Raw genomic sequence first — 26,367 nt, forward strand, 5'->3', positions numbered from 1 at the left:
TCCTCTTCCTAGCTTCTTAGTGTTGTGTTCTGTGGGATTACGTTATGAGCCCTATTATCTTTACCCTATTATCTTTTCTCCCAATATTCTTTCTCATTAATTTACTTGGATTTAAGTATGGTTCTATGCCAATAACCTGCAAGTTTATATCTCCTGACCTCTCTGATTGCCAGACTGTGATTGCCAGCTGCCTTTCCTGATACTTCCATATGGGTGCCTCAGACATTTCTAATTAACATGTCTAAATCTAAACTCTTCTTTATAAAGCCCAAATGTTGTTCCTGCAGTGACCTCACCCTGTCTTCACCACCTTACTAAACTGGACTATTGTTTAGGAAGCTACTTAAGTCACAATTCTAAAATACAACAACACATCAAGTTTTATACTACCTGATTGTTTTCTGAAGGTTTTCTCAAAGATCTGGTTAAGTTTTATTTTTGTTGTTATTTTTTGTTTTTCCTAGCATCCCTGGAAAAAAATTTCAAATGTTCCACATTACGGAGTCAATTTTAATAAACATATAAGCATTGGACATTAAGAAATAATTAACATATACATAACATTAAAAACTTAATTAAGGCAATAAATAATTCAATTAGTATTACATTTAGTTAGACATTAAGTCATTTTTTCCTTTAGAATTTCTTATCCCAAAAGCTAATTTCAAATAGAATGCTAAGCAATCCGTTATCATTATAAAAGTAGTGGTATATATCAAAACAAGTTTTTAATCATTTACTTTGTTCATTCCTCCTACCTCTTCACTACTCTGGACCTCATTTTCTCTTGCCTTGGGCTACCTCCCAAGCTTCCTAATTTATTCCTCTCTCCCGACATATTTCCAGAAACATCATCTCTTTAAAATGCAAGTTTGCAATGTTACCTCCTGAGCACCCCTAATGGCTCTCTATCAGGCTTTGCATCACTGGGCTTCCAGCCACCTCCCTAGTCTAGTATCTGCCATTCCTAGTCTCATACATCGCTACTCATCTGCACCTCACAGCAACTTGCCATACACTGGTTCACTTCATCTGTGCTTCTGAGTGTTTCCTGTCATCCTCCCTCGTCTGACTACTCTGCCAAGTGTGCAGAAGGGTCTGCTCAAATGTTTCTTACTCCACAAAATCTCTTTGATTCCTTAAATCTGGGCTGGGTTTTCATTCTACATGAATTTTGTGGACATATGTCTCACTGCACTGACCTCATAGTTTATATGTCAGATTCTCTTCAGATTCCCTTATGACAGTGTGCGCTCCCTGAAAACCCAGTCTGTGCCTCAGCTCATCTTTGTATTCCATGGTATAGCTGTTTATTTTAAAACAGTGAATGAATAAATGAATGAGTTAAAAGCTTTCCTGTTTCCATGACTCCTTACAACACTAAGGAAAGAATCAATGAGCAACAGATAAGAGAAATGGAGATATTGTTCACAGACTGACAAAATATATACATCCTAGTGTTTGGTGATAATGCAGTAGTGTCAGTGGGTACATCTGAGCTTTCATTCAATATATGTTAAAGGATCAAGAATGAAGCTCTCAAAAATGACCACTTACATCTTCAGATTTCCTCCAGGTAAGGAAATGGTGCTGCTACAGGTTTGATGTGCCTATTTGGAGACTTTGAAGTCTCTATTGTGTGTTATGGAAATGGCTTGGTAGGATGGAAAGAGTCCTAAAGTGGAAAACTACAAACCTGGAACTAGTATTGCCTTTGCCACTAACATGAAGACTCAATGGAAACTGTTCTCTTACTTATAAAATGGAGGCATTATACTTCAGGTTTTCTTCTCACCATAATGTTTTGTAATATGGTTTTTAAAAGAACAGAGAACTTCTAATATTGGAACATGCTCTCAAAGTGAAGTAAGAGAAAATTTCTGGGGAATGTTTTGGACCTATTAAATCAACAAAATTATTTCCTTAAGTTCTTAATTAACTGATGCTGATAACTTGTCTGAATTTTAATAGTGTATGGGCACACTCCTAGTTTCATAAAAGTGTACTTAATAATAGTACATGATTTGGCTTAATAAAAAATAAAAAAGGTAGGCACAGTGGCTCTAGCTTGTAATCCCAGCACTTTGGGAGGCTGAGGCAGAAAGATTAGTTGAAGCCAGGAGTTTAAGAGCAGCCTGGCCAATGAAACAAGACCCTGTACCTACAAATAAATTTGAAAAATTAGCCAGGTGTGGTGGTGTGTGTCTGTAGTCCTAGCGACTTTGAAGGCTGAGGTAGGAGGATCACTTGAGGCCAGGAGATCAAGGCTGCAATGAGCTGTGATTGCAATATTGCACTCCAGCATGGGCAACAGAACGAGATCCTGTTTCTAGAAAGAAATAGAATGAAATAAAAAAATAAAACAAAATATTGTCATTATAATAAAATCTAAAAAAGGAAAATCCTCTGATGTGTTGAGATATTTACTTGAAAAATACAATAATTATAAGGCAGGAGAGGGCTTTTAGGACTTTCGGAAACACGGTCCCAGCATTCCCTAATTTTATTCCCTAATTTTAGCAAAAGCAAGATATTATCAAAATCACATGAGTGATTTTGATAATATCACTCATGGTAAATCATACAACACTTGTTAGGAGGCTTTACAATGAGCAACAAATATGAGGATCATAAAATCTCTCTATTTTCATGATACCAGCTGCTGGATTCTAGAAGCAGATGTTTGCACATGTGAAAAATATATTGAAACTTTTAAAGTTAGGTAAACCATGGGGCAATTGCAAACTTTGGTAAGCAAAAGTAAACTGAAGCTGCATACAATTTGGGAAAAACACTTTATCCAGAAAACATAAACAGAGATGAATTTTGAAAGTCTTGAAAGACAGCACAGGAGGGTGCGAAAGTTGACACTGAGATGCTATTAGATGAATGCATTCTAGTAAAACCTTACAGGGATTGAAAATAATTGGAAGTCCTGGCAAATAGTGCAGTTTCTTACATGCCACCTATGTGAATTACAAAGCAACAGTGTCCTTAAACATTTCTAAGTATTTTTTTTCCTGGTATTAAACATTCAATAGTTTCTTCCTGTCCCCCATATGTGATAGTAATTTTCTATTTCCTTCCTAAGACAAATTTACCATTAATAAGCTTACAGCAGCATTTCTTTTAAAAATTGTTTTCATAGACCGGCAGGTAGCCACTACAAGGAGGGACACAGTCATCACCTTCATGTTCTTGGTTAAGCGGAAGTGGTTTTGTGGCAAGCCAGGTCTCACTAACAGGTGAACAGCAGGTCTCTGTGACAATGGTCTCAGCACGGATTGAGTGGTTAGGTTAAATATTAAAAACTGAAAGAGCCAGTGCCCCTAAACAAAGGCTGGAATGTAACAAAAGTCCATCAAGAGTCTTGAGTAGGCCTTTCCTGGGCCTTAGAACATAACAAGATAACAAAGGAATTCTTAACAGGACAAGTTTGATTAAACAGGTTTTATTGGGGGTCTGAAGAAACTTATCAGACCTCCACAAACAAATTTTATTCAGATGTCTGAAGGAACTTCCCAAACCTCCATGATTTAGCAGGAGACAAGATGAGGGTAATCATCCCTGGCACCCGGACCCACCTAGATTAAGTAAATTTACTGAGACTCCAGAGGAAGGTCTTTAGGACTCTGACCTTAGTTATAGATTAGAAGAAGTTAATCGCTTATGTCTTTGAACAAATGCACACTTACACATAGGCATAAGCTTTGAAGGTTTATAAGCTCTGGAAAACTTTGTGATTTTGACTTAGTCTGGTGATATTTTCTCAGCCTTTTCCTTGTACCCGGTTACAGAAATAAACTCTCTTCTTTCCCAGTTCGTCTGCATCTTGCTGTTGGGCCACAAGAATAAGCGTCTCGACCCTCTCTTTGGCCTGGGAAAAGTTTGGCTGTTGTCTGTTATGGGAAAGTCTGGGAAAGGCCTCGACTCATTAATTGGAAGAGTCAGAACTGCAGTAACCATTCCACAGACTAGAACACAGAAAGAAACAGTTCTACTACTTTTTGTTTAGTGTCAGTTATAAGGAAGATTGTAAAGTAAGTGGTTTATGTTCAACACCTTATACCTCTAGCTCACTAACTTCACACAATCTGAATGTGTGGTTCTACACATTCCTCCCCAGGTGGACATGAGCCTCGACTTCTATTTCCTTGCTATAGCTTTCTTAAATAGTTCCTTCATGGTAAAATACAGGTTGTGGAAAGTTTTTTAATCGGTTTCATTTCCAAACATAATTCGAAATATGATGAAATTTCAGTCGTTATATGGTGAATTAGAAAGGGAGAGTTGAGGGAGTGAAACTCAGAGCCTCCCCCACCTCCACCTCTAGGCAACTGTGAAATTACATAACAAACACTGCTCTCATTTAAACTAGCCTAAGCCTATTTTGATTAAGGTGGCCCCAAGCAAAATACAAGTACTAACTTAAAGAAACAAAAAAATATTTATTAGCTTTACTTTCTGTGATTTTCTAGAATGTTCTCTAGGAAGAAAAAAAAAGTCATCCTTAAGAAAGAAATTTAGTCTTAAAACTGGAATTCACTAAAGCAAACCAAAGATATTTGATATTCCTATTACCGTCAACTTTTCATGGATTTTAAAAATTGGATTTGAATCGGGAATTTCATTATGCAATTTTTTAACTCAATGTAATTTGAGAAGACAGATTTTCTAACAGTAGAGGCAGGAGAAGGAAGCCATAGGGTTAAGTAGAAAACTAGAAATTACAAGGCAATTAAATAAAATGAAAAAAATGAGAAAGAATTTGAATGGCAATCCCTGGGAAGCAGAGAAGTCCTTGAATCCAGTCACAGGGGAAGGGACCAACAGCCGGTCACCCAAAAGGGTGATTTTAGAATTGGTTGGCACACAGATTGTCAACAGAATTATCATTCACAATTCTATTCCACTAGCTTCAGGCTTCAAGGAGTTGGTTTCAGTCAATTATAAAGATAGCAGAAGGCTGATCATCCTTGGAAAATTGGGAACTATCACTTAGCCATCATTAAGGAGCTCAGAGAAATTGCTGGTAAGCATTTATAAGGACTGTACATTTATTATTTGAAATCAATGGAGACTACTAAATTTTAGAAAATGCTTATTAAATCTTTTCATGAAGAAAAAGTGATTGCTAACAATCAAAATAATTTACAGGGCTTCTAATGGATAGAAATTCATAGTTATAGTACTTACTTAAAGAAGCTAAAATGTGAATAATATTCCGAGGCTTAAGAAAACATTAGCTTCATAAATTCTTAAAAGAGTTGTATTATTTATAAAACTATATGTGGCTCTTCTTTACAGAACTAATACTATAATTATTTTCATTAGGTTTTGGTATAAATCAGTTTATCTTCTTCCAAAATATAAAATCAGTTAAAAAAATTCAAATATATTTTTCTCAATAGTCCATGGTTTTCTTTTCCCATTTTTAAAATAAACAATAGTTTATTAAGTAACAATACATATTTACCTTTTTTATTAAGTAATATGCTATTATGGTACTATACAACTTCCAAAACATTTGGAATTTTTTAATCTACCTACCTACTGTATTTTATAAAGGACGAAGGGGGGGGTATGGAGAAAATCTAATTAACTAATAGAAAACTAGGGCACAAATATGCAATAAAATGGAAATTAGGTACATTCTTTGAATTTTTTTCCATCACACTAAAAGAAAAAATAACCTCTTTCTACTAAAGGGTTTATTAACATTACATCCTTAAAGCTGTCTTCAGCTCTAGTACAGTATATCACACCTTCAATTAGCTGCTGAATTCTTTTAAATTATCTTGCCAAAAGAGTGGGCAATACATTACCTTTGGTATGCATTTGTAATTAAACTAATGGTAACAAAAATACACAAATATCAGGAATGGAGCAAACAGAAAAAATTTCACTGCACAAAAGATGAGAAACAAAGTAATATTTGAGCTAATAAAATAAAATCTCAAAAGGCCTAAGTCATTTCCAAAGGAAAACCATTATTAACAAAGAAAGTATTGAAAATGTAAAGATTTTTTTTTGAAATTGATTTTCATTTCTAAATTAAAGAAATATTTCAATTTAAATATAAAACATTATTTTTCTAAAATGAGATCATTTTAGTTGGAAAATAATCTCATACAAAAATATAAAACATAATATACTACTGAATTTTATTTGAAATCTGTGTAATGCACTGCTACACATTTTTAGTAAGAGAAAATGACTGATAAACACGTCTCCTTTCATTTGGCTCTAGTTTTTTCTCGTAAGAGAAAATTTACTTTTGCTTTTTGGATAATTTTGAAACTATTAAAATTAGGGTTTAATATTTGAAATCTACATGAAATAATGATTTGCATATGGCTGCCATCATCTGTCATCTATAAATAAAGTTATTTATATGTGTGCTTGACTTACTTGTGGAATTGTCTCTCATGATGTTTTTCAAATAGAATAACTAAATATATTGATCAAGACAATAGCTGCTTGCTTCTTTAACATTTTAACATTATTTCTGAGTAAACCACTCATTACATGAATAGTATAAAACATTGTTTGAAAGAGCAGGCTTTGAATATATTTTTTTTAAATTTCTATACTGCCTTCACACTTATAACTATAGAACATTAAAAAACAGTTACTTAATATCTACTGAATGTGAGAGTAACAGTATTTTCCTATCTATAAATGCCATGAAAATTAAATTGGGTGGGTAATATGTTTCAGGTACTGAGCAAAATACAGTAGTTCAATCAATGCATATGAGAGATTCTGATCTTCTCCCCCTTGGTTTGCACACATTAACTCAAGTTTTTACTTACTGTTTGATGTTTATTCAATATCTTCTTATAGCAATGAGTCAAAATGGTTATTTGAGCAAACTCTCCCATTTGGAGACAAGGTTGTGTAGAAAATAGAAAAGTTAGAGCCATATGCAAACCTAGGATTAAATTCCAACCTGCTGTTCCAGTTAATAAACTTCAAGTTAGCTTATTTTTATATGTAAGATAAAAATAAAAACTTTTTAGAGTTTGTAGGTTAAACAAGCTAATGTTGAAATTATTTGCACTGTTTATGGTAAGTGGTAAGAACTCAATAGATTGCAGTCCCCTCCTCTAAATCTAGATGAACAGATACAAGCATAGATACTTGAAAGACAGACAGACTGACGGATAAAATAGTTGACATAGACAATGAAGATAGATAAAGAGATATACAGATGAGAAGTAGAGAAATATAGGAGGATAGAGGACACAGAAAGATGAGAGGAGAGAAAGCAAAGGAGGGGAATATGAAGAGGGAGAAGGGGAGAAAGAGAGAGAGAATGATCGCCCATCTGTAATTAGTTACATGATTACTTAAAGGCAGACTCTAAGTAAAATTCAGTTTTGACATTTCTGAATAATCTAAAGTTTCCTTTCATATTCAAAGCACTTAATAGATATTTATTAAATGAATGAATAAATCAAATCAATGGATCAAATATTATTTGTGAAATATTATTTTAACTAACTTTAAACATCATGCTTTAAAGTCAAAGCCAGTCTTTTACACATAATTCAAATAGATTATTTAAGTGTATCTTCTAGATTTATAATAATTTTCCTGTATTTACTAATAGGAATGTATGGAAGCTTCTTACTTTACAAGAGATATTTCTAATAGGCATTCTTACTCTTAGACTAGCAATTATTTCCTGTGCAATATTAATTAAAATGTATGCCATTTTTGGCATTCTTTTAATAATAATAGCCACCTTCCCTAGACTTCAATTTTCAATATCAAAATTGAAAAAAGAGCTTTTTAGTATAAATTGCGTTTTCATACATAATAAACAAGACTGCTTCCTTTCTCTATGAGAGAATATACACAAAATTCACTCCTATCAAATACATTTCTAAGTTAGTGGTTGGCAAGGAATTAAACAGTTAATGTGAACAGCAGGTTTTTGTTGTTGCTTTTTTTGTTGGTTTGCTCATTTTTTAAAAAGTTAACAGAGTTTCTCATAAAGATACAATAAACTGTTTACTTACTTTAGGCATTTTCATAAGTAGTAGCCAATCAATTATCTATCAATCATTTTATGTGTCATGCACATAGATGGGTCTATTTCATGCTGTGTATTTACATATCAAGTTTCAACAACCCATTATTGAAAATGTATCTCAAAGATTCATATATTTTATAAAATCACAGAGCTATAACCCATCATGACCATTTAAGTCACGTCGAGTAAACATACAAATTTTCAGAAAATGGGAATAATAAATAAGGATTCGCATTGCTTTTGTTAAAAATATTTTTAAAACAATATTGCACTATTAACGCAGAAAGTTGCTATGGTAAAATATCATGAAAAAAGTAATCAGTCTAGCAATTGTTACTTTGAAAACTCCTTTTTCTGAGGTCAACCTTAAAATAAATTCAGCATAATTATATTTAGTCCAAAAATATTAATATATATTTAAACTGAATATATATTTTGTTTTAAATATATATATGTATATATAAACATATACGTATATACTTATATATATGGTATATTAATATTTGCATTAAACATTTTAATATGACTAGAAAACTTAACACTGTATCTGTTGAGGTATATATGATAGAACAGGCTGCCCTACAGGCAAACATTTACTTTCTATAAATAATTAATCAATAAATGACTTAGAGGTTAGGTTCACATATTTTAAAGGTAGTTTCTCATTCAAAGCAACTGAAATAATATGTGTAAATATATTTAAATACTACTAATATTATGAAGACTATTACTATATCAACTAGTCTAGTGCACTTGTAATTGTAAAATCTAATTTATACTACAATTCTTCTCATTTTCACAATAGGACATAAAAAACCTATTCACAGTTTTTAGTCTTACACATAAGAGTAGCTGAATTTACTTTGGATGAATCATTAGCAAACATTTTATTGTATTTAAAACAACAAAAGCATTAAAATTAATAAAAAGTGATATGAGACCAATAAATTAGAGATAAAATTTTACAAAAATATATGCATTTATTAAGACACATTGTTTTATTATCCATTTCATATCCATGAAGTCTTAGATGTAAATTAAAAGAAAGGCAAAACTCCAGTTTACCTATGACTCTTGAAAAACTATTTTGAAGCTAAAATCCAAACAAAAAATAAATCAACAAACACTGCTAAGAGCTATAAAATTCCAGTGATTTCATTTTACCTAAAAAGTGTTGAATTTACTAATTTTTATACTGTAAATTCATAAATATACATATCTAGCTAATAAACGCCATATTTTCCCTGTTAGTATAACTCCAAATAGGAAAGGGTAGGAAATGTCTATGAAATAAGAACAATCAAGTGACTTTGGTCAAGTTCTTGTTTTAGGATTAATGAATGATACTCAGGGCCCTCCTTTTTCATTTTTGACTGTGTGATTCAACGGTTGCTTTTTGTCTGGGGCAACCTCAAGTTTTGCTGTGTCTTTGCTGTATTATCAATGGTCCATTCCACTGTGATAAACTGCAACTCTAGATCTAACAGGTTTATGATGACTGCTTAGGCTTTACACTTTGTAAGCATTGGAAGACTTCACTCACCTTGTTCAAGTGGTTGGCTTTTAGTTGAAGTAGTTTTCATCTTGAGTGCCTCCCTAACAGACATGTCACAGCAGGAGCCTTTGTTAGTGTCTTGGTCACTGTCAGCCTGATCACTGTCCCCGTGCCCACTGTCTCTCAGGCTGGCTCTTTCTGGGTCCTTAAACGTGGAGCTACTGAAATACATATAAAGAAAAAGAAGAGAAAGTGTTGTCTCTACTAGTTTGAATCTGAAGTGTAGTCTCTTGCAAAGCAATTTTGACACGAATGCAAATGGGGAAGCTGAGAAAAGTTATTTAATAGGCCTTACCTTTGAACAAACTGCTGCCTGCTGCCCATGTAATTGGGCTCTGCGGGAAAATTGTCTGTCTGTGAAAGAGAAGGAAAAAAATACGTATAGTTGTACACTGGACAAATCTCCTGCAGAGCAACAAGATTTCCTAGTGGAAAAATGATTAATAATTCAAAAATTCCCTTAATCTTCAGATTTGTACATTTTAATTAAATTGGAAATTGCTGACATGTAATTATGTACTCAGAACAATTAAATGATTCCGGTCCACAAATTACCTGTTAAAGTAAACAATGAGCCTGTCATAACTGGCATTCTCTTTCAGTACCAGGATGGATAACACTGTCTGTGTTGTTTCATTACTTAGATATTAAGATAGAATATTTGTGGGAGGAGTGGGAAAATGACCTAATTTCTCCATATTAAAAGTGTGAATTATTTAATAATACTCATTTTTAAACATAATTACATCATCTGCTGGGATTCTATGCCTTTCTCGATGTAATATCATTTAAAGTCATTCACTCCTCAATTAAGAGATGCAGGGCCTTTCCTTCAAATTTTGCCAGTAATGGATACAAGCATATCACATATGGTTGAACTCATAGCTATAATTCATTCTCAGCTACAACCCAACTATGGAAATTATATGCAAACAATCCAGTGAAAATGGATTTCTGTTTTACTTCCTAGTTATCAACAACAAAACAAAACAAAAATAAGAGAGAAAAAATTGTTACTTAAAACGTAAAGACATTGAGAAAGCAGGCTTGCTTTTGCGGTTGTTTTTACTGCTTCCAAACTGACATGGAGGTCTGCCAAAAAGAACTGAATTCTCCTTGTATCATGGAACAGAGTCTTTTGGGAGAAAGAGACTGGATCTTTCATAGATTTCCCTATACTGTACATTCATACACATTACTTCTTCTTGCAGCTGACTCAGTGACAAAGCTTCTCCTGTTTTCTGCATCACCTCATATTATACTCTGAAGCAGCTATGGGTTCCTACAAGATCATCCAGCATACAAGTGTCAGTGACACGGGGATCGTACAAATAATGAAGCAGAGGGCCCAAGGTAAGACTTAATGTAGTGCAATATGTGCTTTCCTTATGAATAAGGCTAATTTAAAATAAGATACTCTTTTTTTTTATTCTTCACATATAATAATATAAAGTATTTGGCTTTGTGAGCAATTACTGAAAAAAGAAAAAGACATGTTAAGAATGATAGTTTAAAGTATTGGTAAGTAGTATAAAGTATTGATATCATTAAAGAATGATAGTTTAAAGTATTATGTGAGTTTCACTGTCAAGTTTGGGGACAGAACCCCCACTCCCAAATTTCTTAATATATAACCTTGTTTGGTTTGTCCAAATGACCTTTATCAAAGTACATGCAAAGATGAAGTGAAGTATTGGAAGACTTCACTCACCGGCATCTCGAAGTACATGCAAAGATGAAGTGAAAAGGGTGGATTCATTGCTCACTCCTAACCATCTTTTACTAGCAGTTGGTAGCAGATACTTTCCGTTAATGTATTGTATTAATTTCTAGATTCAGTGAAGCACCTTACTTCTTGTTTCCATAATGACAAAATATCAGTTTTTAAGGACAACTTGTTTTTCTAGCAAAGTTAATAGCAGTAGTCAACACCAGTGGCAAAAATGTTTGCAAAAATATTTTGAAAAATTTTTAAACTATATTAGTCACTTCACATTTTTAACTTAATAAAAACTAGTTCGTCCTTTGAATTGATCAAACACATGTATCTAATCCACTATTACTGTCAGTTGAAAACTAAATATTAGTGTTTTAGAACACTTCAAGACAACAAAATCCAGGTTATTAAAGAGACAATAAAACGTAATGTGAAATCAGAAACTCTAGTTATAAGCACTATTATAAGTAGTCTTGTGATTTTAATGGTTTTAATTAAGTGGAACCTCATAGCACGTGGGTACCTATTCGTTTAGACACAAGGAAATAGTCTGGGGAAACTTTCTTTTCTCTAGATACTGTCCTGATAGGAACAGTATCTAGAAATGTTTGCATATTATTAAAGTTCTAAACGTTTCTAATTAAATAAGAAACTTAAGCTAAGAAATGAAATCATATTTCAATTGAATGAAGAACTATTAAAATTACATGTACACACACATGTATTCATGCATGAGAATTTGATGAACTCTGGGCAATGGTACTGCTACCAAATATTGGTCTGATGAAGATAAAAAAACAAGAGGAAGGGAGAAAAGAAGGGTGTTTGGGAGAGAACAAAAGAAAATGGAAAGTCAAAGAAAGGCCGGGTGGGGTGTCTCACACCAGTAATCACAGTACTTTGGGAGGTGGAGGCAGGAGGATCACTTGAGTTCAGGAGTTCGAGACCAGCCCTGTCAACGTATTGAGACCCCATCTCGATAAAAATAATAAGAAAATTAGCCAGGTGTGGTGGTGCCCACATGTAGTCCCAGCTGCTCAGGAGGCTGAGATGGAGAATCACTTGAGCCCAGGATGTCGAGGCTACAGTGAGCTGTAACAGTATCACTGCACTCCAGCCTGGGCAACCTATCTCAAAAACAAAAATAAACAAACAAACAGAAATCTGAGGAACAGCAAGAGAAAAGTACAGAGAAAGAAAGTGGGAGAGAGAAACGAAAAGATACATAGACGAGGAAGCAGGGTGAGAGGAGTGAAAAGAAATGTAGAAAAAAGAAGTTGGTTTCTAATTATAGAATTTCACAAAGTACAGTTTTAAAAGTTTGCAATTCAATCACTAGTAAAGTATCAGAAGTTTACTAATAATGTCTGAACTCAACGATTAAAGTAGATAGGAACATGAGAGATTGTGTGTGTGTATTATTATCATAATGTAATAGCCATTTGGCCTTTAACAAACATATAACTAATTCACTATATTTTCATTACCTAGACTCCAAAGGTGTTTGAAAATTCATTTAAAATAATCTGAATATCAAATAACAGTATTTACATATAAAAATGAAAAATATAGAAAAAAACATGTGTATGACGGCATCATTTAATTAGACGTATAAGAGCATTCAGACATTTTACAACACTATGCTCTAAAAATTGAGTTTTACCTTTTCCATTTATAATTCATAAATTTTAAGTCTTGGAAGGGGTAGAATTTGAGGTCAGACATTTGTACATTTAGGGCTCAGTAAAGTAATTACATGAATATCTACAATGCTTGAAAACCTTATCTTTCATGCAAGCTAATCACTATTTTTTTCTCTTCAAACTCAACTTGAACACAGTGACTTTTATATGATAAACATATAAACATGATAATTTGTTTATCATTAAAAATATCACATGTACCTACAATTGGTGGGTAGTTACATAAATGTTTTCAAGTAGATATTTTAAAAACTTTATGTTAATCTATTTAAAAATCTACAAAAATCAATAATAAATGAGACAAAAGTTATCTTCTTAAAAAAAGTGATTATTTGCTCATAACAAAACCGATGTGAACTAACATACTGAATGTACCCTCTTATTTTTTTATTTTCTTTTTTTGTGTGTGTTAAAGTTAATAAAAATTTAGATATTCTTTACTTTCCTTTGTGCAGAAATTAAACAAGAAAATAAACAAGTGAGCAAGCAAGCAAACACTTAAGTTGGATAAAGTTTGCAGAATATGAATTCTTTGATTATTTGTCTTTTTTCTTTACTAGCAATCAGCGAACTGTGGTACATTTATAAATGATATTAAAAATCAACATTTTTATCAGCAGTATTCAGTAACAAACTATTCCTAAGGATATGCAATCTTCTACAACTTGCTATCTGATCCAAATTCTGAAAGAAATTATTGTAATTTTAAAAAAATCTTGTCTGAAAAAGGTCAAAAGACAGTATGTAGTGAAACTGAGTCATACTGGCTGAAACTAGGAAAGCTCTCTATTTATGGAAGTAGGTTATTTTGATATGGCATGTCCTTAAGTTCATCTGAGAGGAGTAAAAGCAATACACTTACAATAGCTCCTATCAATTAATTATTTAACAAATTTTTTAAAAAATGTATAGGATCTGTATGCTGAACATTATTAAAAAATGAAATAAATTTAAAGGACGTAAATAAATGGAGAGATATATGTTTATGGATTGGAAGGCAATTTGGATCCCCAAATAATGTATGCATGTAACATAATTTCATGCAATTCTTAGCAAAATTTTCTGTGTACTTAAGATGATTCTTCAATTAATATATGATAGGAGATGAACTATAATACCCAAAACAGTTTTTCAAAAGATAAATCAATTTCTGAGGAAATTACACTACTCCCTTTCAAGACTTACTGTTGGGCCCAGCATGGTGGCTCATGCCTGTAATCCTAGTACTTTGGGAGGTCAAGGTGGGTGGATCACTTGAGGCCAGGAGTTCGAGACCAGCCTGGTCAACATGGTGAAAAACCCTTTGTCTACTAAAGAAAAATACAAAAATCAGCTGGGTTTCAAGGCGCATGCCTGTAATCCCAGCTACTTTGGTGGCGGAGGCATGAGAATCGCTTGGATCCAGGAGGCGGAAATTGCAAGAGCTGAGATCTCACCACTGCACTCCAGATTGAGCAACAGAGTGAGACTCTACCTCCAAAACAACAACAACAAAAACACTTACTATCGAAGCCACACTTATGAAGACTGCAGCATTGCCAAACGAATGAATACACACAACAATGGAACAGAAAACTGTCCAGAAGCAGACCCACACAAATATGAAGAGTTGCTTTTTGACAAAGTTGAAAAGACAATTCAATATATATTTCAGTAGAAATAAACCTTGATCTATACCTTACACATTAGACACACACACACACACACTCTCTCTCTTTTTTTCTTTCTCTCTCTTTCTCTCCTTGAAACACAGAACATAGACCTAAATGCAAGTAGTAAAACTAAAAATATTTAGTAGAAAACTTAGCAGAAAATCTTTGTGACAGGGCACTGTACAGTTGTTAGACAATATCAAAGCATGACCCACAGAAGAAAAAGTTGGACTTTATGAAATTAGAAATGCTGGTTTTGCAAAGACAATGTTAAGAGAATTTAAAAATAAGTTACAACCCTTGAGAGAACATCTGTAATGTTGTATGCAGACTGTATAAAGAACAGTCAAAACTAAACTAAGAAAAAGAAAACACTTGAAAGGCTTAACACTAAATCATATGGAATATATTGATGACACAAAAGCACATGAAGAGATATTTACTATAATCTGCAATTAGGAAAATGAAAAAATCACAATTATAATAAAATCACACTATATATTTATTATATTACATGAAATTTTAAAACTTAACAATACTAATGCTGATGAAGATGTGGAACAACTGGAATTCTCATACATTTAGATGAAAATCCAAAGTGGTACAGCTACCCTGGAAAACAACCTGGCCATTTCTTATGTCAAACATAAATCTATCATATGACCCAGCAATCCTACTTTAGGGACATGCCCTAAAAAAATGAAAACTATGTTCACACAAAATTCTGTATGTTTGCCCCAAACTGGAATCAGCCTAGGTATCTTTCAAAAGGTGAACAGACAGACCATCATACATATTCATACATATGTGTAATAAAATACCGTTTAGCAATGAAAAAATGGACTACTGTTGGAATAACCCAAATGAATCTCAAAACCTTTATGTTGAGTGAAAAAAGTCAATCTTTAAAAATTGCCTACTGTATCATTCGATTTATAAGACTAGTCATTAAAAAAAAAGCAAAGCTATTATGCCACAGAACAAATCCGTGGTTGCTAGGGGTTAAAGGTGAGGGAAGGTATGATAGAGAGAGAGAAAGCATAAGGAAGCTTTTAAAGTGATTGAACTGTTCAGTATCTTGCTTGTTTCATGAAACTACACATGTATGAACATTCATAGAACTATACACCTCAAAAAAAGTTCACATTACTGTAACTAATTTTAAAAGCAAATGGTAACACCAAAATATACCTAATGTGCTTTCTGCATCACATATATGCTGAGGATTCTTCTGTCTGAGAAAATAATTATAATACAAGTTTTTTTTTGAATATTTTCTTTTTTTTTTTTTTTTTTTTTTTTTGAGACGGAGTCTTGCTCTGTCGCCAAGACTGGAGTGCAGTGTCCGGATCTCGGCTCACTGCAAGCTCCGCCTCCCGGGTTTACGCCATTCTCCTGCCTCAGCCTCCCGAGTAGCTGGGACTACAGGCACCCGCCACCTCGCCCGGCTATTTTTTTTGTATTTTTTACTAGAGACGGGGTTTCACCGGGTTAGCCAGGATGGTCTCGATCTCCTGACCTCGTGATCCGCCCGTCTCGGCCTCCCAAAGTGCTGGGATTACAGGCTTGAGCCACCGCGCCCGGCCTTTTTTTGAATATTTTCAACAAAGAGAGTTTCTGAACTTGTCTTTTAAAATGACACTGAGTCAATTTGTAAAACCTATGTAAAAATTTAATATTTATTTGGACAGAACACAAATGAATTTGGATATAAATATCTACTTAATCACACCAGCAAATCCAAGCAACAGATACATAGCTCAAATTTTATCCAATTTTATTTTTTGAGACAGGGTCTCACTTTGTCATCAGGCTGGAGTGCAGTGGCGTGATCGTGGCTCACTGCAGCCTGGACCTCCCAGGTTCAAACGATCTTCCTGCCTCAGCCGCGCAAGTCACTGGAACTACAGGGGTGCGCCAACATGCCAGCTTGTTTTTTTTTTTTTTTTTTTTTTTTTTTTTTTTTTCAGTAGAGACAGGGTTTTGCCAAGTTGCCCTGGTCTCGAACTCGAACTCATCAGCTCAAAAGATCCACCCGACTCGGCCTTCCAAAGTGCTAAGATTATAGGCATAAGCCACTGAACCCAGCCTTCAAATTTTATTTCCTCCAAAGAATTTTTTTTCTTGTGTGCATCTCTGATTTACCCAGCCATAAAATAAATACTTTATATAAAAACTTCAAACTGAACTTGTTGCAAAGTAGTAGCTTCTCTTTTGAACACAGAAAAGAAACATGGCTAGATCATGGAGGACTGGGCTCTGTCTTCAAAACTGGTAAATTCTTTTAATTTTCAAAATGGCTCATAAAACTGTTTCTACCTTTAGAAGTAAGTTAATACCATACTTTGTAAAAACTCAAAAGACATGTAATACAAAATGATTAGCCTCTGAAATGTACCAAAATATATGCAAAATATTGTCAAAATAAAATACAATTTTGGCAGCAAAATTAAGATAATATAAGAGTATCCAAAATATGGGATTTTAAGTTTATATGAGATAATGTATGCAAATTTCAAGTTTATAATACAATTCTCATTATAAGTTTTTAATTTTTAAATTGTGCAGCACTGTAATGATATGAAATAATGGTAACTGGATGAGTATATGGTAAATTTTAATACAACACTTGGATTTCTATAAAGTTAGACACCTGTGGGATGAGAAAAATAAAGACCTCATCATTTTGAGTCTAATTTCTAGTGAATTTCTAAGAAAAAATATCAGAATACTAGTCTTCAAATGTATCCCTGCAAAAGGAAGAGAAGAAAAATGTGAGCAGCAGGGAACTATTCTACGGTCAGTTTTTCACCATCAAATATACCATTTAAGCAAATGCTGCTAGAATTCAATCTGAGATTAATTTACATACTCTAATAATCATACATGGGGGTGTGTGTGTGTGTGTGTGTGTGTGTGTGTGTGTATACACACACCCATTATAGATAGAGTCATGAGATATTCAGGAAATTTCCTATGAAGGGAACAATTCTGACACACCATAGAACTCTGACACTTCCAGAATGATTGGTGCGGGGACATAGGAGGCAATGGATTATAAACTGCTAGCATTCTTTTGTACTTTCAGTAGAGGTGGAGGCTGAGGCAGGAGAATCACTTGCACCCAGGAGGCGGAGGCTGAGGTGAGCAGAGATTGCACCATTGCACTCCAGCCTGGTTGACAGAGCAAGAATCTGTCTCAAAACAAAACAAAACAAACAAACAAAAAACCCCTGCTAGCATTCTTGAAGTCCTCTTGGGTTTCTCTATTTCTTTACCAAACTGGAGACCTTTAAGTCAGAGTCTACTACTCAGCCCAGTGGATGCATTCATTTCACAGATGTACATTTAGCTCAGAACATAGGCAGTACCAAATCCAGCATCAACAATGTAAAATTCACAATATCTGAGATTCAATCAGGAATTACAGGGCATGCAATAAACCAGGAAAATATAACCTAGACCTGGGAGAAAAATCAATAAAAACAGACCTAGGGATGAGAGATGATGGGATTAACTAATAGGACCTTAAAAATCTATCAGAAATATTAAAAATATGTTCAGGAATGTAAAAGCAGGACATGGAGAGTGTCTCCTTAAATGTTGTGCCTTAACTACCTCCCTTGCCTCACGTTAATTTTGATCCTGAAGGACAGAAATAGAAGATATAAAGAAGATTCATAAGAAACATCTAAAAATAAAAGCTGTAGTATTTTAAAGTAAAAATACACTGGATGGGACTGGCAGCAGATAGAGACTAAGGAAGAAAAGATGTAGCATTTGTTCAGCAAGTTATAGAAACATTTGTCTCAATAATCTAAATAGATAATACTTAAATTTTTTTTGCATTATCTGTATAAGCTTTATATGTTTGTATAACATTATTTTTATACATTTTAAATATACTATAAAGACAAAAAAAACAAAGTGATCTTCCACTGTATGAAATATAAACATGAAGACATTTTTAATTCTAGATGTATTAATCTAGAATAAATGTAAGTAGGTCTTTGACTTTTTGAAGTCATTAAGAGAGCAACTCATCTCTTAACTTCTAATTTGGGGTTGGATGTGTAGTGAACAGAACAACATTTTGTCTAAAAGTAAATGGTTCTAGACATAGCGTTCAATTGTATAATTATAAATTCAGTAAAATTTATATTTTCAGTGTTTTCCTAATCCAGGGGTACAGAGACATAAAATTTTGAAAAATCCCTTTGAATTAGGGACAGAGTTTGTTTGTCTACCTTGATACCATTGCGTTGAAAACCAAACAAAACAAGTTTTTGCCTTAATTCAAAGCCACTGCTTTTCACATTTACAACAAGCATTCTGTTTGCAGTAGACTGAACACAAGGGAGTGTTAAGAGGTGAATAATTCACTGTAAGCCTTTTCATACCGACATTGCTTCTGATAGCTTTGCCTTCCCCAGAATATATGGTGTGGTTCTTTCTACATTGCTGAAGTAGGCAACAGCATTTTAAGCCACCACTTATAAAGTTATCTGACAGCACCTATGGCTGTGGAATTTTTAAAGTGCATGAAGTATGGCAATAACTGTATTTATCAGTGGTTTTCAAAATAATACATTTTATACAAGTATAGTGTGGTTGACATTTGTGTTTTGCTACTAAAGGCATAATAAAAACATAGGGTATTCTTACAATATTGAGCAAAAACCAGCATTCCTTTAAATTAAAAATGAGAGGACAGGAACAGCCACATCCTGTAAGCAAGAATTTTAAGTCTGCTGCTCAATGAGGATGACTTAGATTTTTTTTCTTAAAGTAATCTGGGTATATATTAAGATCTCTCGCAAATGCTAACTCTTTGAAATGACATTGATAACTTTAATAATAACTGATGTGCCAGCATTTAATTATGTAATTTATGAATCTTGAAAAAAGTTATCTTTGACAAGAACAAAGAAAACTGAGATTATCAAAAGGTAAGATGAGCCCTATTTGTTATCTGTGAAAGCACATAAAATAGACACTGCCATACATTCCCTTTATATATTTGCTGCATTGTGAATCCCAGGGCCAACTGAGATGCCACTAAATGCTGGATGTGCCATGAGGGCAGAAATTAAAACATACTTAAAGACTGCTAACTCCAACATCCTCAAATCACCCATTCTCTTCAGTGTTGTCAGGCTCTTCATCTCAGCCCTATTCAAAACTTTGTCTTCCCTTTTTATTCCAGTGGCAGTGTAGGAGTAAATTTGAAGTTCTTTTCTTTTCTGTTTTTTGCTATCTCTCAGCCAGACTTATCTCTGGAGACATTCCTCTGCTTTCTTCCTCCCGTGCTCTTTTTCCATCTCTATTAAGAATACTGAAGATTTTTCTCACTGAAAGAAATATCTAAAACTGGATTCTCTGCAATTGGGTCCCCAGGACTAAGAATTCAAAAGTTATATGTGGCCAGTGAAAATTCATTACATTTCTGAAATAGCTTCTTCTAATATTCTCGGCATATAAAGACAAAGGAAGAGAATAAAGAAAGGAAGATAAATTGGTGATATTACTTATTATCGCTAAGAATTCTGAGTCTTTTGGTAGATAAATTTTCTTAAAGTTAGATGTAATTAAATTTAAGAAACCTGCTAACAAGCAAAAATAAATTTTTACAAATTAAATTTTTATGATCAAGCTGGTTTTTAGTCTAATTTATTTAACTACTACGGGCATGCTTGGAAACGATAATGCACTGGGTCTAAATGCATGTTTATAATGTCACTAGTTAAATTCTGCACTGGGAGATTTGGAGTATAGTGTCTTGTATTAGGATCTAGAAAACAGTATTACTGTAGTGATGTTTATTATTCATTCTTCTCAATTGCCTTAGGAGATAAAGTGGTGGCATTGTTTGCATTCTTTTTTCAAACAAAGAAACGGCAGCTAAGTGACTTTCATAGATTTGTCCATCATATACCCAATTTATTATAGAACAACGACACTTGCCAGAGCCTGCCAGCGCCAGCCGGTTGCTGTACTGCCTCTCTGAGATAATGGAGAAAAATAATGAACCATTCCAATATTTTTGGAAATAAATTAATGAGAAATTAATGTAACTTTCCTTGAAAATATTTTTTTACTATTACTGTTACATAATAAATAAAACTAGAACTGCTATTACCCTTAATACCAAGATGGTTCTTTGAAAGAATCTGTGCTTCTACATTTCTATACCCTCATGTTATTGTTTTAATGTGCTGAACTTTATATATAACTCTGATAACTATATTTTTCTTAGATCAATAACATTAAAAGGCAATCATGGCCATTTATTATCAAATACTCTAATGCATGCAGTAGGTTTAATCATATGACTACTTACCATCATTATATTCATATAAATTGTCAAACTAGGCACCTATAAATACCTACCTTTTAAAATGCAAAATAAATTTAATATGTTACACTTATTCAATCATTATGTAAAATTCCCAGACCAAAAAAAAAATAACTAATTTAAAAGTTGATCCAAACATATAACAGACTACAAGTCTGTTACATATTTCCATCAATTTATTTTTTCACAATACACTAAAATAGGAAACTTTATGAATACAATAATTTTGGTAAACAAAATTCACCTTTCTCACACCTCAAAATATTACATCAATTAGAAGATAAATCAATTATTATTTAGATAATGTTACCTTTGACAAATGAAATAAAAAATATCAACAAATTTAGCTTTCTGATTGCTTTGCATCATTCTTTCAAACTATCACCTTTGTAGGTGCTTTTTAACTCCTAAAAGAAAACACAAAATAAAACAAAAGAAGTTCAAGATGAAAAGGACTGACACAATGCCTATTGTTTTTCTTTTAACTCTTGATAGGCATTAAAAAAATTTACTTTTTGTAACTATAAACAAGTCAGTCCAGTAGCTAATCAACCAATATATTTTATAATAATTAATAAATAGTTTGGGTAAATTTTGAAATCACCAACCTTCTACATAGACTTCAAAGATAATTTACCAATGGCATCCAAAAACATAATGAAAGACAACCTCTGACATGATCATTACATAGGAAAAGATATTCCCAAATTTGAAGAGAAAAATAATTATTAATCAAATTAATCAGTATTAGATTTCTACGATATTTATCATTTTCTCTCTGAAATTTAAGAATATATACCACATTTAAAATGTACGACACAATGGAAATAGTCTACTTTAGGTAGGCATTTATACCTCAAATTAAAATAAAGTGTCTTTACTAGTGTCAACATACTTTTAATTAACCATTAGCACAAAATGAAGTGAAATCTCTGTACTCTTTATCAGACTGTCACATAATATCGAATTCAAGAATCTCCAATTTGTTCTTTGCTTAAAGATTTTAATTTCAAGAATTTTCTCCTCTAGTGAAACAAGCAATCTTACTTAATGACAATCAGTTCATGAGACAATATGTCTGCATTCTTCTATATCTAGTTTTAAAGTAACAATCCTTTTGGTTTTGTTAGAATCCTTTTATAATCAACATGGTGCAATTTTTACAGGCACACACACATAAATGAAAAAAAAAACTTAAGAAATATTGATAACAGTCGTGCTTTACAACAATGGTTGTCTCATGGCCCATCATCTGTTTTTGAAAATAAAGTTTTATTGGAACTCAGCCATGTCCCATTCATTTGCATGTTTTCTATGGCTGCCTTCCTTCTTCAATGGCAGAGTAAAGTATTTGTGACAGAGACTTTCATGAACCACAAACTTTAAAATATTTACTATCTGGCCCTTAACAGAAAAAGTTGTTGACTCCTTACTTAGAAAATCTAGGTATAGGTTCTTAACCATATAATTAAAATTTTTACTCTGCACATTCCTGTAGATAAAATATTAAAGATGAATTTTTATGCATGCACAATGCTTAATTAGGTCATAGTTTAGAAAAAACACAAATCGTTTTCTTTCTCTATAGGACACAGACCTCCCTTACAGGATGTACATATGGAAAGCACCTGATTGAAAAACTGTCCACATTTCTTTTAAGTGGATTTCAGTGTTAGGTTATTTGCAGCATGTTTATATTCAATTCCAAACTACTTAAAACTGCGGAAACAGTACCACCACGGGAACACCTGAAAACAAAATGCACTTCAACCCATGAAGCTTCCTGAAGCACATTGTAAATTCCTCTAGAGTGTACTTAGGATAAGAGTAAATACTGGTTCTTTCCAGCAACATTGCTCTTCAGTTCTTGGTTACTTCAAATAACTCACCCTTATACCCAGAACTTATTCCTTTGTATCGCATACTTCCTCACCTATTTTATAGGATGATCTCACCACTATATTACAACACCTTCAAATCTTTTTCCTTTTAACCTCACCTCTATAGATCCATTATAATTATTTCTCTTTTGTGGATGGGGAAACTAAGTCCTGTGGCATTTATGAAAGGCTAGTAGAGGTTTCAATATGAGTCAGTAATATGAACAAGTTTCTTTTGACTCAGATTTTGTACTCTTTCAAGTACTATATGATTCATCTAGCTTTTGTGTGTATTGTGCTTTCTATTCTATTCTATTTATCATTGTCACATCTATTTTACAGACTTATTATTCTCATTCTAATTTACACTCCTCACAGTTTCTAATACGAGGTCATACCCCCTGGAATGGCTTTCTTCCTAACTATTCAGTTCTGAATGAGATTAAACACAAATAAAAGCAATGAGATCTACTGGAGTATTTTGACTAGAATAAAATAATAATCAGAATCAGTTCTATGATTAAATCTGAGAATTGATTTAACTAAATAAATTTAATAAAATTAAATACATTTAACATTAAATCTGAGATTAAATCTATAAGAATCCTGGGCTGCTCTATAGTATCCAAAATTTGTGAATACTTTTACTACACAAGACAAAGCTAGAGAACCTCTTGAAACTACTGCCAGGTTCCTATTTGAAAGATCCTGTGGCAATGTGTTATACATAGGTCACAGCATAATTTTTAATGTTTAATATGCAGAAGCCTTAAAGAATTCTCCTCCAAAGTGACCTGCAATCTAGGAACCAAGTTGCAGTACTTTATAGCAGCAGTTACTTATACTACATAAGTTTCTCAAACTCTGTAGATACCTCAATATGATAAATGCATGCCAGTCATGAGATCCCAAGTGGTGTAAGAGCAAGAACCCTAAACTTTGAATCAGATGACATTAGTTCTGTATTCCTAGCTGGCTGTAAATACATGAATGAAATCTCTGTATTTCAATTTTCTTGTAAGAAAAGAAGTATAAATGGAATCAGAAGCAATTGTATGCATCCAAATTTCTAATATTCACTATCCTACAACAGTTCTTTTGCAGAAACTTCTCTTCATTTTCTCCCTGGTATGAGTTTTCCTTCCTACGAGGGCTCCCTCCATAAAAAATAAATCACAATTTATACAGAAGACTTAACATTTTTCTACTTTAGAGTTTACTTTGTTATTTTCAGAAGTTTAAAATATCTAGAAACAGATTTTGGAAAATCCTCTACTAAAAGTTTGTCACTTTAAAAATCATCTAACAAAAATTAACCAAAAGTGACCAAGCCTGGTTAAGAAGGTGCAAAATGAAATTTGTAATAAAATTAATTAGTATTTCAGGAAAATTACCTTTTTATAATCATAAGTGTTCTTGAATAAAACTCTATTTTTATTCAACTGCTTATATTTAGGCCGAGTGAAATATTGTTTTTGTAGATAACATGTCTGCGTAACAGTACCCTAAAGTTTAACTGCATCAGAATGTTTTATGTAATTTGCTTTTAACAACAATATGTTAATATATATTTAGTATTTATCATATTCTTTATACAAATAATTACATTTTATCTTTAATTCTTACAATGGCCCTGTAGATAGTAAATATTATGCCTTATAAGAAAGTAGAAACAAAATAAACAAAATTTAAAAAGATTAAGCAACTTCCCCTGGACTGCATAGCTAATATATATTTTTTTAAGTCAGGAATATTAAAAATAGAATCCCAGGCGTTGTGGCTCACACCTATAATCCCAGAACTTTGAGAGACTGAGGCGGTTGGTTCACTTGAGCCCTGGAGTTTGAGACCAGCCTGGGCAATCTGGCAGGACCCCAGCTCTAAAAAAAAATACAAAAGTTAGGCAAGCCTGGTGGCACATGCCTGTAGTCACAGCTACTTGGGAGGCTGATGTGAAAGGATTGCAATGAGCCGAGATCATGCCACTGCACTCCTGCCAGGGTTACAAAGTGAGACTCGGTCTTGAAAAAAGAAATTCTCAAGTAAACAACCTATCTATCAGAGAGTAACTGAATTTTAATATATCCATTGACTGGCCTAGAATTCCATTATTAAGATAATATGAAACTAAATTATCGACATGAAAAAATGAAATAGCATATAATTTTTCTTCAAATATTATATAATTTTAAGGAAAATGTAGTTTACGATGCTGTGTTTAGTATATACAACTTTTTATAAAATATATAGTTGTCTGTTTGCGTACATGTACACAGGCATGAAGAAGTAGAAAGAGATACAGGTTCACAATCCTTTTTTTCATTTTGTAGGCCCATCCTCTTTCGTATTTTAGAATGGTATTTTGATGTATATGTCATGTATTATCCATTCCAGTAGGGACTAGTGGAACACCTCAATATTAAACATACCGATACCTCTGCAGTGAAAAATGTTGATATTCACACTAGGTAGAATAAATAAAGACTATAAGTAATGTTAAATCAGTTCAGGCGTGAGTCTTTTGAATTTTAGAATCGGAAAGGAAGACATGGAGATTTACTCAACAAAAAATTAACAATAGTTCTAAGTAGTAAATTATAGGCAATTTAACTCTAAAATGCAACTTCTCTATTTTCAGTCCACAATTATGTAATGACTTCTTACAATACACTAGACACTGTTTTAGATATTTATTTTAGTACAATGTTTGCAATAAATAAGAATTTTTCTTAAAATTGGGAAAATATAGTCATAATTTTGAGAAGAGTGAAAATTAAACTCAAAGACACATAACATTTTTTAAAACAATTTGAAATTATTTTAATATAAAAACATGGATATCTGAACATCAGGAGTTTGTAATATTTGTTGTTTTTCCCAGGAGTAAAGTATCTTTTTGTAGGGAAACTACTGACTTGCTAAAAATCAAACAGGAGAGGAGTAACTGACCCTGCAGTCAAATGTAAGCAATTCATCCCTGGAGGGTCACTACAGATTCCAGTTCAATGATAGACTAGTTGAAATCCAAAGTCACTAGACCAGCAGTGCCTGAATCTCAACTACACAGGCCTACAGGCACATTGTCTCAGTGGAGCAGCTCCATCTCTGGAATATCTGTCATTGCACACACACACACACACACACACACACACACACACAAAATCAAGGGTCCAGAAATCTCAAATGTTTACATCTCATCTGGGCTTAAAGAACTCTTTTTTTTTTTTTTTTACAAGTTATTTAATTCTATGTTTTGTTTTGTTTTGTTTTGTTTTGTAACATAACTGAAAAAGTTATGTCACCTTCTTATTGGTGTGTTAGAAACATTTGTAGAAATATAAACAACAAAGTACGTAATTTTCTCCAACAGATAAAAAAAGCAAAAGAGTTCTTCTCTTTCCTGATAGGCTGTTTTCCCCTTCCTTGTTTTCAAATCACGTAAATCAGGTTGTCACATACAGCTT

At 33.0% G+C, this 26,367-nt stretch overlaps 1 protein-coding gene and 1 long non-coding RNA gene across 5 annotated transcripts in view; one reads left to right on the forward strand and one right to left on the reverse strand.

Moving 5' to 3' along the window:
• LOC105485587 (uncharacterized) overlaps positions 1 to 26,367 on the forward strand; it is a 165,042-nt gene that overhangs the window by 61,433 nt on the left and 77,242 nt on the right. The window contains exon 3 of the long non-coding RNA XR_011614759.1: positions 10,808 to 10,949. This is a non-coding gene — a long non-coding RNA (uncharacterized lncRNA). The remainder of the gene's footprint in view (positions 1 to 10,807; positions 10,950 to 26,367) is intronic.
• LOC105485588 (protocadherin 17) overlaps positions 1 to 26,367 on the reverse strand; it is a 97,523-nt gene that overhangs the window by 51,371 nt on the left and 19,785 nt on the right. For 3 of the 4 annotated variants that reach the window (XM_011747941.3, XM_011747939.3, XM_071081270.1), the window contains 2 exons: positions 9,892 to 9,950; positions 9,585 to 9,757 (listed from right to left, as the gene is read on the reverse strand). In XM_011747941.3, coding sequence (XP_011746243.1) covers positions 9,585 to 9,757; positions 9,892 to 9,950 — 232 coding nt within the window. The remainder of the gene's footprint in view (positions 1 to 9,584; positions 9,758 to 9,891; positions 9,951 to 26,367) is intronic. The other variant, XM_011747940.3, reaches the window with a different exon arrangement.

Source organism: Macaca nemestrina, chromosome 16 (genome assembly GCF_043159975.1).
Source record: "Macaca nemestrina isolate mMacNem1 chromosome 16, mMacNem.hap1, whole genome shotgun sequence".
In the NCBI taxonomy this organism is placed as follows: domain Eukaryota; kingdom Metazoa; phylum Chordata; class Mammalia; order Primates; family Cercopithecidae; genus Macaca; species Macaca nemestrina.